At 38.7% G+C, this 16,730-nt stretch overlaps 1 protein-coding gene across 1 annotated transcript in view; it reads left to right on the top strand.

The window, feature by feature from the left end:
* The first annotated feature begins 1,616 nt into the window (after positions 1-1,616).
* RIGI (RNA sensor RIG-I) overlaps positions 1,617-16,730 on the top strand; it is a 71,138-nt gene continuing 56,024 nt past the window's right edge. The window contains exon 1 of the mRNA XM_007969032.3: positions 1,617-1,887. Within this exon, the coding sequence (XP_007967223.3) occupies positions 1,782-1,887 (106 nt within the window). The 5' untranslated portion in view covers positions 1,617-1,781. The remainder of the gene's footprint in view (positions 1,888-16,730) is intronic.

Genomic DNA, 16,730 nt, shown 5'->3' with positions numbered 1-16,730 from the left:
TGAGTCCAGGTGGATTCCTTGAGCCCACCAGTTCAAGGCTGTAGCACACTATAATTGTGCCTGTTTGAATAGCCACTGCACTCCAGCTTGGGCAACATGGTGAGACTCCATCTGTAAAATAAAATGAAACAAAATTAAAATACTGCTGAGAGAAATTATAGACCTTAGTAAATGAAAAGACATACCATGCTTATGGATTAGAAGACTCAATATTGTTAAGATGTCACTTCTCCCCAAGTTTATCTGTAGGTTCAATGCAATCTTGATCAAAATCCCAATAAGCTTTTTTTTGGGCGAGGAAGGGGTAATTGACAAGTTGATTCTTATTTCATATGGAAATGCACAGGGATTCAAGGTTGCAGTGACCCCTGTTTGCACCACTGCACTCCAGCCTGGGAGACAGAGTGAGACCTTGTCTCAAAGAAGAAATTTAAAAAAATAAATAAATAAAAAGGAATGCAAAGAATCTCAAATAGCTAATATCTTCACATTGAGAAAACAAATTTGGAGAACTTAGTAGTACCTAAGTTTGAGACTTAGTTGATATCTAAAGTAACCAAGAGGCACTGGTATTGTCATAAGTAGTAGAAATATAACAAGAATATAACAAGAGTCAGAAATAGACACACATACATTCAATGGACTTGGTTTTTTTTTTACAAAGGTCCCAAGGCTATCCAATGGCAAAAGGAAAAGTTTTCAACAAATGGTGCTGAAACAATTAGAAATATGGAAAAAGTGAACCTGGACCCCCCATTTCACACCACAACAAAATTATTTTGAGATAGTAATAGACCCAGAAGTAAAGGCTAAAAATATAAATAATCTAAAAGGAAACAATATTTTCATGACCTTGGGGTAGGCAAAGATTTATTAAAGAGGACACAAAAAACAACAGAAGAAAAACCTGAAAAATTGCATCAATATAAGTGTCTGCTCCTCAAAAGACATCTTTAAGAAAATGAAATGGTAAGCCACAGACTGGAAGAAGATACTTCGAATACATATATTTAACAATTTTGTATCCATAATAAATAACTCCTGTCAGTCCATAAAACAAAAAACTCCAAAGTCAGGGAAAAGATTGGAGCAGATGCTTCACAAAAGAATATGAATAACCTAGTGAGCACATGCAAATGTGCCCACCATTAATTATATGGGAAATTAAAATTAAAACCACAATAATATACCATTTCACACCGACCAAGATGGAAGTTAAAAAAAAAAAAAAAAAGAAAGGCTGACCAATGTGTCTATCTACTGGAGCTCTCCTACTGCAGGTGGGAATGTAAACTGGATATAATCATTTTGGAAAACAGGTGGCGGTTTCCCATAAAGCTAAACATCGACTTACCCGGGCACCCAGCCGACGTGGGAGAACTGGGTACACCGGTGTACACTTTACAAAACTCATCGAATTGCACACTCAGATTGTGTGCATTTTACTGTATCTAAACGTTAGCGCTATAAAAGCAAAACAAAATATAAGATCATAAAAATAAAAACAGTTCCTAGGGGTCCTCTCCTTTTCCTGGCTTCCTCGGTGCGGAGGGAAATGAAACTAGCCAGAGGCAGCACAGCCTCCGCGGCCCCCCGCCCACCGCTAGTTGCACTTTCGATTTTCCTTTTAGTTTTTAAGATTCCCATGCAGCTCCGCCTCTCGTCCGGTATCATTTCAGCGGAAAATCCTTGCTTTCCCCGCTGGCCACGCCCTCCTCCTACCGGCTTTAAAGCTAGTGAGGCACAGCCGGGCGGGCACTTGGCTGGAAGCAGAGGCCAGTATGACTACGGAGCAGCGGCGCAGCCTGCTAGCCTTCCAGGATTATATCCGGAAGACCCTGGACCCTACCTACATCCTGAGCTACATGGCCCCCTGGTTTAGGGAGGGTGAGTGTCCCCAGCGGCGCCTTCTCGGCGGAATACATTTGAGGACTTGTTTTTCTCTTGCTTCGCTCCCTTCTTTTAATCAATACAGATAGCCTGCCAGACACCCCAGTTTGTGGTAAGATCTCCGCAGCATTTTAGGCTAGAGGTTGCCAGAGTTTGAGGAGCCCTCGGAGGCCTAGGTGGGGAAACTGAGTTCCAGCGAGGTGAAGCGACTTGCTTAAGGGTGCTCATCTATTTAGTTCAAAGCTGGGGAAGAAATTTTCTGTTTGTTTCATTTATTTTCACTAATATTAAAGTCTCCTGTGCTTGGCTGGATACTGACAGAGATTGAGAAATGAGATAAGGGCTCTTCCTTAGTATACATGACAGCCCAAGGGATGGGACACGAAGGTCGGATAATTACTGTACTGAGCACAAAATGCGCTCTGCACTTAAAGGAAGTTGATGCTTACTCTGCCGAGTCTTATTTGCACATTCAAAAAACTGGAAGCTGGAGAGGAGCCGGACTTTTCCAGACTTTAGGCTTTAATACAGGTGTTTCCATCTAGCTTCGGAGACAGGTGATCCTGGGTAATGACCATTTTGTAAATTTGTATCAAATTACTTTCTGCTGGAGATGAGCAGAGGCTTTTGGGAAAGAGGTGAAAGGAGGTGGTACTTACAAGATATCGATGAGGCCCGGCGCGGTGGCTCACGCTGTAATCCCAGTTGTAGAGCACCAGATGCTGTTGCTGTTCGGGGTGCCACTATGAAACCCGCACGGACCTAGGGGGACTGAACAAAGGGGGGCAAACGCGGGAATAAAAGACAAGAGACAAAAGAGTATATTTGGAAGAAGTCAGGGGGCACCTTGCGTCTAGTGGACAAGGGCCCTGAGCTTTACACAGCCCTCCTTATTTATTAGGCAAAAGAGCGAGAAGTGGGGGTGGTTGACAAGTGGGGGTGGTTGACGGTTGGCAGCTTGATTCACAGCAGGTTTGCAAGACTGCATTCTTCGAACAATAGGTGCTAGATTTCTCAATAAATAATTTCAAGGAGCCCAGCACCAGGGAGTGAGGCTCTCAGCAAACCTTTTGGTGGCAAGGCAGTGTGAGTTTGCCCACCTGCTGCATTCATGATAAGCAGTTTGTTGTTTGATCATATAGCCTCCAGCGGAATGCTGAGTTGGTCACGTCCCAAGGGCCTTCAGCTCCCTGCACCCAGCACTTTGGGAGGCCGAGGCAGGCGGATCACAAGGTCAGGAGTTCAAGACCAGCTTGGCCAATACGATAAAACCCGTCTCTACTGAAAAATACAAAATTAGCCAGGTGTAGTGGTGCACGCCTGTAGTCCCAGCTACTTAGGAGGCCGAGGCAGGAAAATCGCTTGAACCAGGGGCGCGGAGGTTGCGGTGAGTCGAGATCATACTACTGCACTCCAGCCTGGGCGACAGCTGTCTTGAACTACCTGATAGGGCGTGTCATTGAAAGCTGAGGAAGCAATGAGGAGCACAGTAGAAACCGTCCCTGCCCTAATAGTGATTAGTGTGCATATGTGAATGCAGGTAACAAAATAGTAAATAATAAAGTGCAGCAGTGTTTTGATGGAAAAAAGCTGGGATGTCTACTAGAGTCCAAAGGGCACAGCCAACGCTTCCCAGGTATTTGGCATTTGAACTGAGGTATGAAGGAGGAGAAAAAATTAGCTGGAAGGAGACAATAATAAATTGCAGTTAGAGGGCTCCTTATGTGCAAAGGTCCAAGATGAAAGAGAAACCAGTGTTCCAGGTATCCAGAAACTATTAGTATGGTGGCATTGTGGAGAGAGAGGCAGGAGTTGAGAGAGATGAGACTTGAGAGGCAAGCAGAAGTGGGATATGAACAGTTTTGGACTTTATCCACTGAAATGTGATAAGGAGAGGGGACCAAAATAGAATTTGCATTGTAGAAAAACGACTTTGACTTCAGTTTGAGGAATGGCTTGGATAGGTACAAGACAGGGAGAAAGAGAAGGGCAGATGCAATGATGCCAGGACAGCAGAGTGGAAAAACTGGAAGCAGGGAGACCAGTTAGGAAAATAGGAATCCAGAGGAATGGGGAGAAATGGACGGATTCAAGACACAGTTGGAAAGTATAATCAATAGGTCTCTTGTGGAGTTGTGGTGAGGAGGTAAGGGTGAGGACAGGGTGGAGAATGACTTCCAGGTCTCTGGCTTTGGTCCTTGGGTGAATAAATGGTAGTTTCTGAGATAGGAAATGTGGGAAGAGGGACAGGTTTGCAGGAGGAGAAAAATTCAGACTTAGGTATGCTGGGTTTGTATGTCTTGGATACATCAATGAAGAGATGTTCATCAGATTGTTGGCTGCACAGGTGTGGAGTTCAGGAAAAGGGTCCACAGTTGGGGAGACATTAATGTAGAGATCCTTGCTGAAACAATGAGAGTGGGTGCGATTGTTACTGAAGCACCAGGGATTCAGCCTAGGTTCTGTTGCTGCCTGCACAGAAAGCCAATCACTGAGACGACAAGTATTGCCAAGGCTTTAATTGGGAGCTGCAGCAGAGGAGGTAGATCAGTCTCAAATCCATCTCCCTAACCCATTGAAATTAGGGGTATGGATAGAAGAAAAGAAATATAACTAGGTGTTGGAAAATGGACTCTGGAGGGGTGAGGAAGCAATCATGAGAAATGAGGGGCCTGGTGTCTCATTGTCCGGATGTGATGATCTGATGAGTTTCAGTTCTTTTATATCTTTTGAGAGGCCCGGGAGTCCCTTTCCTGGGGAAGGAACTCAGATAAAACAAATATAAGTTTCAGCTTTAAGATCAGAAGGGTCAATTTCTGTGTTTATTTGAAAGAATTGTATATGGGACTATTGTGTTGGTTTCAGTCCCCCTCTTTCTATTTATCAATTCCTGGATCATGGGGAATCTGATCCTCAATCTTTCTGGCAGCTTCATGCTGAGGAATGGTGTGGGGTGCAGTTCCATACTATGGGTGACCATGTGGCCATCCAGGAATCAAAAGTTAATCTAATACTATAGTTTTCTTCTGAGACACAATCTATATCATTACTGTTCCCCACTTCCACCAAAGACATATCACAGCAGGGTGGGCCTACCTGCAAAATAAGCCTCAGTTACATATACTTGGCTTATTTACCCACACAAAGTGCAGCAAAAATTATTGTCTATATGGGCTCTCCTAATTGGCTTTGCTGGAACCTCTCACAAGGCCATTTCAGTCAAAGCCCTGGGAAAATAACTTGTTCCTCCAACTGTGTCCCATTATAAAAGAAAACAGATTTTTATTAAATGTATGCAAGAAAACACATTGCCATGAATTAAGAGTGTTCACAAGTAGTTTATAAATTCTGGAGAAATTAGGGAGAGAGAAAATGCCTTAAATTCTGTTTACAAGGGTATACTCTACTTAATATACTGTATTCTTAAAGGCTATGAAGCTTAAAAAAATTCTCCAGATTCTGAAAAACAAAAATTCTCCAGACTTTTTCAAACAAAACCATAAAAAATTATTTCAGTCTCACATTAGTTCAGTCCATGCAATCAACTCCTGCTGTGCTTCATATTGGGTTAGTCATCTTTATAAACACGTTATTCTTTTAATTAAGAGGGACTCTAGAAGTTTTCTGTAGGACATTTTCTAGGACTCTAAGAGTCCTAGAAGTTTTCTGTATTCCAGTGGCACAATCTCCAAAGTTATCAGAAATCTGCATTCAAGACTCCTTTTCATGAAGTCCCCTAAATAAACAATCTCTGGACTACATCTGATTATAAGTCACTTTTTGAGAAGAATCAATGCAAAACAACAATTGTGATGACAAAAGTCTTAGGAGAGCCATAAAGACACAGTTGGCAAGGAAATTTTTTGTTCTGTTGGCATACAACACTTTAACATAATAATCATCATTACTGACACCATATATTAAGATATATCAGAATTTTAGGAATCTCATATAATCCTGCAACACATATTAATAGCACATCTATATAAATATAACCCAAAGCAAGTTAAATACCACCTCACATTTGATAATGCTTCCTGTAATAATTCTAACATACCAAAGAAGCCTAACACGTCTCTCTTGGACTTCAAGGAAGCTAATATACAAAAAAGTTAGTTTGAGGTAAAAACAAAAAACAAAACAAAACAAAAAACCTGAATTTAGAACTTGAAATTTTTGCTGTTGGGAAGTCTGTTAGTTATCAAAGATTTAAGACACTTGATATCACAAAATAGGATCACAGGTCACTATAAAATAGTTATTCATTTAGCCAAAAAGATAAAACAAACACATTTACCCTTTGACAGGTGACTCAGTTTCCCAAACAATACGGCCTAATAAAGACAGCATGAGGCCAACTAAATGTCTCTCCCTCTCCTTTTTCTTCCCCCTACAGTTTACTCAAAAGGTAAACAAATATTTTATCTCATTAATAATATACAAACATCTTATTCAAAAGAGAACATCAAATTTTACCTTTGTATGGTATATTTTTAATGTTAAAGCTAATTTTAATAAAACCTTGTAAACCTAATTTTAATCAGTTTGACACTAAGGTAGGATTTCTGTAAACTTTTTTTTTTTTTTTTAGATGGAGTCTTCTGCTCTGTTGCCCAGGCTACAGTGGTGTGATTTTGGCTCACTGCAACCTCCACCTCCTGGGTTCAAGCAGTTCTCCTGCCTCAACCTCCCTAGTAGCTGGGATTACAGGCTATGCCACCACATCTGGCTAATTTTTGTATTTTTAGTAGAGACAGGGTTTCACCATGTTGGCCAGGCTGGTCTCCAACTCCTGACCTCAGCTGCTCCGCCTGCCTCGGCCTCCCAAGGAAGTGAGATTATAGGCGTGACCCACCACACCCAGCCTGAGCCACCACACCCGGCCATCTTTTTATAACCTTTTACGATTTCCTATTAAAAAGTAGAGTAATGCTCCAAGAAAACCCAGTTATGACACAGGGGCCCAGACATTGGCCTTGCATCAGTGTGCTTTTGATGTCAATGTTTAATTCATAGAAAAACCCTGAGCTAATTTTATAACTCAAAATTAGCCCTTACAAGTTCACATGCTTACCTTTTCTGCAATAGTTCCTGGGCCTAGAGGGATTGAATGGTTTTAATTTCTAGCCCTGTATCTCATGAAAGCAGTTCATTTTGATTGTCACCTTCTAAGTCTGAAGACGAGGCTTCAATTGGTGTTAATGCTCAAGATTTAGCAGGTGTTGGTGTTTTTTGGACCCAGGAGTCAAAGGCCTTTGAATTATTAAATAATTGTTTCCTAAGAATTATTTAATAGGGTATTTTTACGATAGAAAACCCCATCATTCTCTCTAATATGTCACAAAATAAAACCCTGGGATTTGGTGTCCAGTAGTTACTGTCTGAAACACTTAAACCCATTTTACAATCCATTGTATTAAAGTGGTTAGGTTACTCCTTGCATTTATCTGCTAGCATTCTAGTGACGAAACTGTGACCTAGAGCCTCAAAAATGTGGTAGGTCCTGTGCCAAACTTACCAAAGTAAGATAGTTAACTTTTCTTTCCATCATTAAAAAAAAATGGTAAATGCAAGTATGAGTTTTGGAAATTCAGTATGAGGATAAATCTTTCATTTAAAAAATATACAACAAAACAAGGACAAAGTGACAATAAGCACATAGTAATTTCTTTTCAGCTATTTAAAAAGAGCCTTATCATACATTTCCAAGATTGGTTTCTAGAGGCAGTACTGACAACTGATTTAGGTGACTTACACCACTAGAATCTTCAAACTGGTGCAACACTTGTGTGTACATATTTTGTTTTCAAGTATACACATGAAGGCCCATCAGTGATAAACAGCTTAGGATAAAAAAAACACTAGAAAGTCTTATTATTTTTTTTTTATGACTTAATCCAAGTAAGTGTTATTTAATCTTAATAATGGTAAACACAACTAAATTAGTTTGAGAGAAAGCCCAATCAATATAATTTCCTTAAAGATAAAGCCAATTTTTTTCTGAATCTTAAAACTTTGTACCCATGTAGCAGTTTTGCCTCATTAAAGGAAAAGATCTGAAACCACTCAAATTGTTGATTGAATTGAATTACCTTGGAAATAAACACCATTTAAACATTTCTCTCACCTACTTTTCCAAATAACCAATAATAATGTACTATTTCTGTTCAGAACTTATAAAAATAAACCTTTTATTATTTTTTGCCAGGAACCTTAAAGTTCTTATAGCTCTCCAGCGCATTAGAGGTAAGCAAAACCAAACAAATTTTAAAGGCTGATGTCCACCATCAATTTTTGGAGGCTTGAAAAAGGTAGCTTAGGAACTTTGGATAAGTAGAGCAAATGATGAGTTACTGGAAATGCATAGGAAACAAAATGACTATTCATGGCACCAAATAAGAGCCTTCCTTTCATTAGAAACTAAAAATCATCAATGGTTTTATTAATATGCATATATAAGTAAAACCTAAAGAAGAACAAACAGCAAATAAATGCAAATTAAAAGAAAAAACAAACAGGAAAACAACCTGAAGATTTTCCACTCAGTTTACCTTGGAGGCTATAGTGTTACCCAGAGCCAAAAAAACACATGATGAATATTTTGTTCCTGATGCACAATTTAATGTCTTTAAGTTCACCAATGCCGCTATATATATATAGTACAATTAAGAAATTCACTTTAGGCTGGGCATGGTGGCTCATGCTTGTAATCTCAGCACTTTGGGAGGCGGAGGTGGGTAGATCACTTGAGGCCAGGAGTTTGAGACCAGCCTGGCCAACATGGTAATACTCCATCTCTACTAAAAATACAAAAATTGGCCAGGCATGATGGCACACACCTATAATCCCAGCTACTCTGGAGGAGGCTGAGGCATGAAAATTGTGTGATCAGGAGGTGGAGCCAAGATCATGCCACTGCACTCCAACCTGGATGACAGAGTGAGAATCTGTGTAGAAAAAAAAACAAAAAAAAAACAAACAAAAAAATCACTTTAGGTATGTGACCAGTAAGTGATTATACTTTGATAGCATATATACTTTAGTATATATAGATAGTATATATACTTTAATAGATAGTATATCTATGCAGAAGAGCAAATACAGTGTGAAGCAATGCAAGCATGTAGGGAAATTTGGTTGTTGATATATCTGGCTTCTGTCTGGCTTCATGGTTTAACTATATTAAGAAAGAATTGCCAAACTGCCAGTGTGTTTCTTTACAATATTTCTTATTTTACTTTCATCAGAACAAAGAACTTTATGAGCAGTATTAGCCAGATTTCTCCAATATTCTGTCTGGTTTTAAGAGAATATTATTTAAACCTTTTAAACTGTATATTTTCTCTGTACATACAGATAGACACACAAAGAAATAGGAAATAAGCTATATATGACTTACACCATCTATGATATGCTTGGACTTTCTGATTTGTCCTGGATTTTCCTTCTTCTTCTTTCTTCTTTCTTTCTTTTTTTTTTTTTTTTCCAGTCATTTAACTGTAGGACAAAAAATTTACCATTGTAAGATGCTTTATCAGATAAAATTATTTTCTTTATAACCTTCCTTACCAAAAATACATCTTCATACTCATAACTTTCTCCACATCTCTCTCCTCTACTTCTTTTCTACATTGTTTCATAAATAACTTTTCAAGTCCATAATTTGAATTATTAATAGACTTTAGATGACTTCTGAGTTAGATAAAATTATTATTTTCTGAATAAAAACACATTGTCTTTTGCACATTTTATATATAGAATTACATGTGAACTAGAATTCTTATCCTTAGTAACAACCTTAAATTTCAGTAAAAACCTAGGAAGCAAGAAATCTTGAGCTGCCTAGCAGATATTAGTATTTTATAGATGAGAACCATCCCACAATTTTTAGAAACATGTTCCCCACATCATAACCTTTTCTTGATTGGAAATGACTCAAACATCCAATGATTATATTTCTGATTTTGCCAAAATTCATCTATAGCACTTGACCATTACATTTCATTTACTTTTAGCAGTTTATCTAGATTATTTCTGCATCATTTCCTTGTTGACCATTTTATAACCTGTGAATGTCAGGTGTTCACCTAAATAAGGACCTTAAAAATAACTGCATGGGCATTGTTATTTATCAATAACTCAGATGATTCAGCTGTTTTCATTAAACTAACTATTAAATTAGTCTTATAAAGAATTCACACAAATATTCACTGGGTTTATAGCTTTATAACCTTCTGCCAAACTCTGATACCTCACATTATCTAGCTGAGACAAATATAAAACCGAGACAAAAATATATGCTGACAATTCTGAAGACATTTCTATTTTTATTTTATCAAAAATTTAAAAGACAGCTTGTTTAATAAAGATTTACTTAAGTCATGTGGACTTGAAAAACACTTTGGACTTAATTTATGAGCACTCTTTTATTTATAAGCCAATTTGGTATGTATAGTGTATAACATAGTTAATGTACATCTAGATAAACACATCTAAACATGTATACACACGCAAAGATTCAATAGCTTTTACCTTGGAACTCTAGCCATGAGATAGCAATACAAACTCACCAGTCTACAACCAAGTCCCCATATGGCTAAACGTTGTTTGCTCCAATCGGTAATCCAGTGAAGGCTGTGAACCACAATTTTGGGTAAAGCAGTTTCCATGGCAGTTCGATTTTTAGAAGCTAGATTCCAAAGAACCCTGGGGCCAAACAGCACTACAGAAGAACGTCATGTTGCAACTACTCACCAGGCCCAACCCTGCTTAAAACAGCGGCATAAAATACACGAGAAATTTGGCTAATACCCAGAATACATGGGACTCCACCTGGCTTTCCCATTCAACAGCCAACTCCAGATTCCAAAGAATATTGGGGCAAACAGTAGTACAAAAGAATATTTGTTTATTGAATTCTAATTTCCTATTACTAAATTCACACACACACACACACACACACACAATCACCAAAACACAATCCAAACTGCTGTAGCAATAGACAAGCCCTCACAGTGTTCAAACTGAAATAGTCGAGGTGCGTTTATGTCTCAATTGGGCTTTATTAACCTGCAAACAGAAATTTCTTAGGAGTTTTCCAAATTGAGAGGAGCTGATCCCACTGTCTGGTACCCAAAAAAGACACTAACTTGGCCAGACACAAACACAGCAATTACAAACATGCTCCCTAGAGTATCATACTGAAAGAGTCAGGGTGCTTCCCTTTCTTAGTCAGCTGGGCTTGTTTAACCTGCAAATGGAAACTCCTTTTAAAATTTCCCAAATTGAGAGGAGCAGATCTTGCTGTCTGGGCCAACAAAGGACACTCACTTATCCAGATGCCAACGTCACATTTCAAAGGTTGTTCTTCCTAGCAATCAGGAACTCAGCTGGGGCTGGCAGCAGCGGGGCCAGAGAGACCAAAACTCACTTCCAGCCAAAATTGGGTGGGCAGTTGCTTAGGAGGGCTTCTGAGACTCCTGGACCACAGCAACCCAGCCACAAAAATCTGTTACTGAAGCACCAGGGGTTTGGCCTAGGTCCTCCTGCTAGCCACACAAAAAGCCAAACAAGGAAACAATGAGTATTGCCAGGGGAGGAGGCTTTAATTGGGAGCTGTAGCCAAGAAGATGAGAGATTAGTCTCAGATCCACCTCCCTGACCCACTAAAATTAGGGGTTTATATAGCAGGGAAGAAATGTAATTGTGTGGGAAAACAGGAACACAGGAAGCAATCATGATGAATGAGGGGCGTGGCCTCTTATTGTCTGGATGTGATAATTTGGTGAATTTCAGTTTGATACTTTTTGAGAGGCCTGGTGGTCTTTCTCCTGAGAAAGGATCTCAGATAAAACTAGTATAAGCTTCAAGCTTAAAGACCAGAAGGATTAATTTCCGTTTATCTGGAATAAATGTCTATGGGACTGTAGTCAGTTTCAAGATTGCTTTTTGGAGGGTGAGTAGAAAGAGCCTGGGATGGAATCCTGTGCAAGCCCTCATTTAAGAGATGAGCAGAGGAGGAAAAGAGACTGGGAAAGAGTGCCACATAATGTGGGCAAGGAGACATCACGAAAACCAAGAGAGAATGATGTGGTGGATAACATGGCTGAATGATGCTGAGAACCCAAGCTCTGTCAGAACTAAAAAAATTTGCCCTTTACTTTGTCATTATTGACTTCTGGGGCCACCCACATGACTAGTTTCTGTGGAGTAGGGATGAAGGTACAGGTATAAGATGGTTGGGAAACTAACTGCAAGAGTAGACTGAGGAATAAATAGAGGTCAAGGAAGTGGAGAAGATAAATGTAGGCAGTTCTTTTGAAAATATGATTCACAAATTAAAAATTACAAGGGAGGTAGTGCTTAATAGTATCTTCACACAAATCCAGTCTATACAATTTGGTTATAATGTGGGTTCCAAGAAAGGAGAGAAGACAGAAGCAAATATAAATGGAAAAAATAGAAAATTTCACATGTCTAAGAAAGAAACAGCACTTTGTATGTGAGTTTAATGAGAAGGGAATACACTAGGATTTTCATATTTCTGAGATGAAGAAATAATCATGTAAGCATTCAGGAAAAACAAGGTTTTTTGGGTTTTTTTGTTTGTTTGTTTTTGTTTTTGTTTTGAGACGGAGTCCCGCGCTGTCACCCAGGCTGGAGTGCAGTGGTGTGATCTTGGCTCACTGCAGCATCCACCTCCCGGGTTCAAGTGAGACGGGATTTCACCATGTTGGTCAGGCTGTTCTCAAACTCCTGGCCTTGTGATCCGCCTTGGCCTCTCAAAGTGCTGGGATTACAGGTGTGAACCACCACACCTGGCCACAAGTAAGATTACTCAGGTTTCCTCTAATGAAATCAACATCAAATTGGTCTCTGACTTCTCTGCAACTCTAATGTAACTAAAGAGTAAACCTGTGTGCAGAATTTAAAAGGTAAAACAAAGTTGCCCCTATTTTATATTTAGCCAGGTATTTATATATGTAAGCAAGAAGAAAACATTATTATATATGTGGGGTCTCATATATATTTCTTAAGAAATTACTGGAAATGTGATTCCAAACAATGAGAACTGAAAAAAATTAGCTTAAAAAAAGTTCTTGTAAGGCAAGGATCGGTCGTGAATGTTGAAACTAGGCATGTAGAGTTGATTTTAAATAACTTTATAAATTTGTCCACAAAAGTAAGTGCAATAGTCAAGCATTTTTTAAAAATTATACTTTAAGTTCTGGGACACATGTGCAGAACGTGCAGGTTTGTTACATAGGTATAAATGTGCCATGGTGGTTTGCTGCACCCATCAACCTGTCATCTCCATTAGGTATTTCTTCTAATGCCATCCCTCCCCTGTCACCTCACCCCCCGACAGGCCCCAGTGTGTGATGTTCCCCTCACTGTGTCCATGTATTCTTACTGTTCAACTCCCACTTATGAGTAAGAACGTACAGTGTTTGGTTTTCTGTTCCTGTGTTAGTTTGCTGAGAATGATGGTTTCCAGCTTCATCCATGTCCCTGCAAAGGACATGAACTCATTATTTTTTATGGCTGCATAGTATCCGTGGTATATATGTGCCACGTTTGCTTTATCCAGTTTATCACTGATGGGCATTTGGGTTGGTTCCAAGTCTTTGCTATTGTAAACAATGCCACAAGACACACACATTTGCATGTGTCTTTATAGGAGGATGATTTACAATCTTTTGGTATATACCCAGTAATGGGATTGCTGGGTCAAAAGTTATTTCTGGTTCTAGATCCTTGAGGAATCACCACACTGTCTTCCACAATGGTTGAACTAATTTACACTCCTACCCACAGTGTAAAAACTTTACTTTTTCTCCACATCCTCCAGCATCTGTTGTTTCCTAACTTTTTAATGATCGCCATTCTAACTGGCATGAGATGGTATCTCATTGTGGTTTTCATTTGCATTTCTCTAATGACCAGTGATGATGAGCATTTTTTCATGTGTTTGTTGGCAGTATAAATGTCTTCCTTTGAGAAGTGTCTGTTCATATCCTTCACCCACTTTTTGATGGGGTTCTTTCTTTAAAATTTGTTTAAGTTCCTTATAGATTCTGGATATTAGCCCTTTGTCAGATGGATAGATTGCAAAAATTTTCTCCCATTCTATAGGTTGCCTGTTCACTCTGATGGTAGTTTCTTTAGCTGTGCAGAAACTTTTTAGTTTAATTAGATTCCATTTGTCGATTTTCACTTTTGTTGCCATTGCTTTTGGTGTTTTAGTCATGAAGTCTTTGCCCATGCCTATGTCCTGAATGTTATTGCCTAGGTTTTCTTCTAGGGATTTTATGATTTTAGGTCTTACATTTAAGTCTTTAATCCATCTTGAGTTAATTTTTGTATAAGGTGTAAGGAAGTGGTCCAGTTTCAGTTTTCTGCATATGGCTAGTCAGTTTTCCCAGCAACATTTATTAACTAGGGAATCCTTTCCCCATTGCTTGTTTTTGTCAGGGTTGTCAAAGACCATATGGTTGTAGATGTGTGGCATTATTTCTGATGCCTGTTCTGTTCCATTGGTCTATATATCTGATAATCTGTTTTGGTACCAGTACCATGCTATTTTGGCTACTGTAGCCTTGTAGTATAGTTTGAAGTCAGGTACCGTGATGCCTTCAGCTTTGTTCTTTTTTGCTTAGGATTGTCTTGGCTGTGTGAGTTCTTTTTTGGTCCCATACTAAATTTAAAGTAGTTTTTTCCAATTCTGTGAAGAAAGTCAGTGGTAGCTTGATGTGGATACCATTGAATCTATAAATTACCTTGGGCAGTATGGCCATTTTCACGATATTGATTCTTCCTATTCATGAGCATGGAATGTTCTTCCATTTGTTTGTGTCCTCTTTTATTTTGTTGAGCGGTGGTTTGTAGTTCTTGAAGAGGTCCTTCATGTCCCTTCTAAGTTGGATTCCTAGGTATTTTATTCTCTTTGTAGTAATTGTGAATGGGAATTCACTCACGATTTGGCTGTGTGTCTGTTCTTGGTGTATAAGAATGCTTGTGATTTTTGCATATTGATTTTGCATCCTGACACTTTGCTGAAGTTGCTTATCAGCTTAAGGAGATTTTGGGCTGAGACTATGGGGTTTTCTAAATATACCATCATGTCATCTGCAAACAGACACAATTTGACTTCCTCTTCTCCTAAATGAATACCCTTTATTTATTTCTCTTGCCTAATTGCCCTGGCCAGAACTTCTAACAGTATGTTGAATAGGAGTGAGGAGAGAGGGCATCCTTGTCCTGTGCCAGTTTTCAAAGGAAATGCTTCCAAGTTTTGCCCATTCAGTATAATATTGGCTGTGGGTTTGTCATAAATAGCTCTTTATTATTTTGAGGTATGTTCCATCAATACCTAGTTTATTGAGAGTTTTTAGCATGAAGGGCTGTTGAATTTTATCAAAGGCGTTTTCTGCATCTATTGAGATAATCATATGATTTTTGTCATTAGTTCTGTTTATGTGATGGATTATGTTTATCGATTTCCATATGTTGAACCAGCCTTGCATCCCAGGGATGAAGCAGACTTGATTATGGTGAATAAGCTTTTTGATGTCCTGCTGGATTCAGTTTTCCAGTATTTTATTGAGGATTTTTGCTTTGATGTTCATCAGGGATATTGGCTTGAAATTTTCTTTTTTTTTTTGTCTCTTCCAGGTTTTGGTATCAGGATGATGCTGGCTTCATAAAATGAATTAGGGAGGAGTCCCTCTTTTTCTATTGTTGGAAATAGTTTCCGAAGGAATAAGCCCCTCTTTGTACCTCTAGTACCTCTGATAGAATTCAGCTGTGAATCCATCTGGTCTTGGGCTTTTTTTTTGGTTGGTAGGCTCTTACTGCCTCAATTTCAGAACTTGTTATTAGTCTATTCAGGGATTTGACTTCTTCCTGGTTTAGTCTTGGGAGGGTGTATGTGTCTAGGAATTTATCCATTTCCTCTAGATTTTCTAGTGTATTTGAGTAGATGTGTTTACAGTATTCTGTGATGGTAGTTTGTATTTCTGTGGGATCACTGGTGATATCCCCTTTATTATTTTCATTGTGTCTATTTGAGCCTTCTCTCTTTTCTTCTTTATTAGACTGGCTTGTGGTCTATTTTGTTAATCTTTTCAAAAAACCAGCTCCTGGATTCATTGATTTTTTTTGAAGGGTTTTTTGTGTCTCTATCTCCTTCAGTTCTACTCTGATCTTAGTTATTTCTTGTCTTTTGCTAGCTTTTGAACTTGTTTGCTCTTGCTTTTCCAGTTCTTTTAATTGTGATGTTTCGATGTCAATTTTAGATCTTTCTCACTTTCTCCTGTGGTCATTTAGTGCTATAAATTTCCATCTACACACTCCTTTAAATGTGTCACAGAGATTCTGGTACGTTGTGTTTTTGTTCTCATTGGTTTCAAAGAACTTATTTATTTCTGCCTTCATTTTGTTATTTACCCAGTAGTCATTCAGGAGCAGGTTGTTCAGTTTCCATGTAGTTGTGCAGTTTTGAGTGAGTTTCTTAATCCTTCGTTCTAATTAGATTGCACTGTGTTCTGGCAGACTGTTATGATTTCCACTCTTTTGCGTTTGCTGTGGAGTGTTTTATTTCCTATTATGTGGTCAATTTTAGAGTAAGTATGATGTGGTGCTGAGAAGAATGTATATTCTGTTGATCTGGGGTGGAGAGTTCTGTAGATGTCTATTGGGTCAGCTTTGACCAGAGCTGAGTTCAAGTCCTGAATATTCTTGTTAATTTTCTGTTTCGTTGATCTATTATTGACAGTGGGGTGTTAAAGTCTCCCACTATTATTGTGTGGTGGTCTATGTCTCTTTGTAGGTCTGTAAGA

This window comes from Chlorocebus sabaeus, chromosome 12 (genome assembly GCF_047675955.1).
Source record: "Chlorocebus sabaeus isolate Y175 chromosome 12, mChlSab1.0.hap1, whole genome shotgun sequence".
Lineage (NCBI taxonomy): Eukaryota > Metazoa > Chordata > Mammalia > Primates > Cercopithecidae > Chlorocebus > Chlorocebus sabaeus.
Note: the sequence above shows the minus strand (reverse complement) of the source record. Positions and strands in the feature narration are given on the sequence as shown.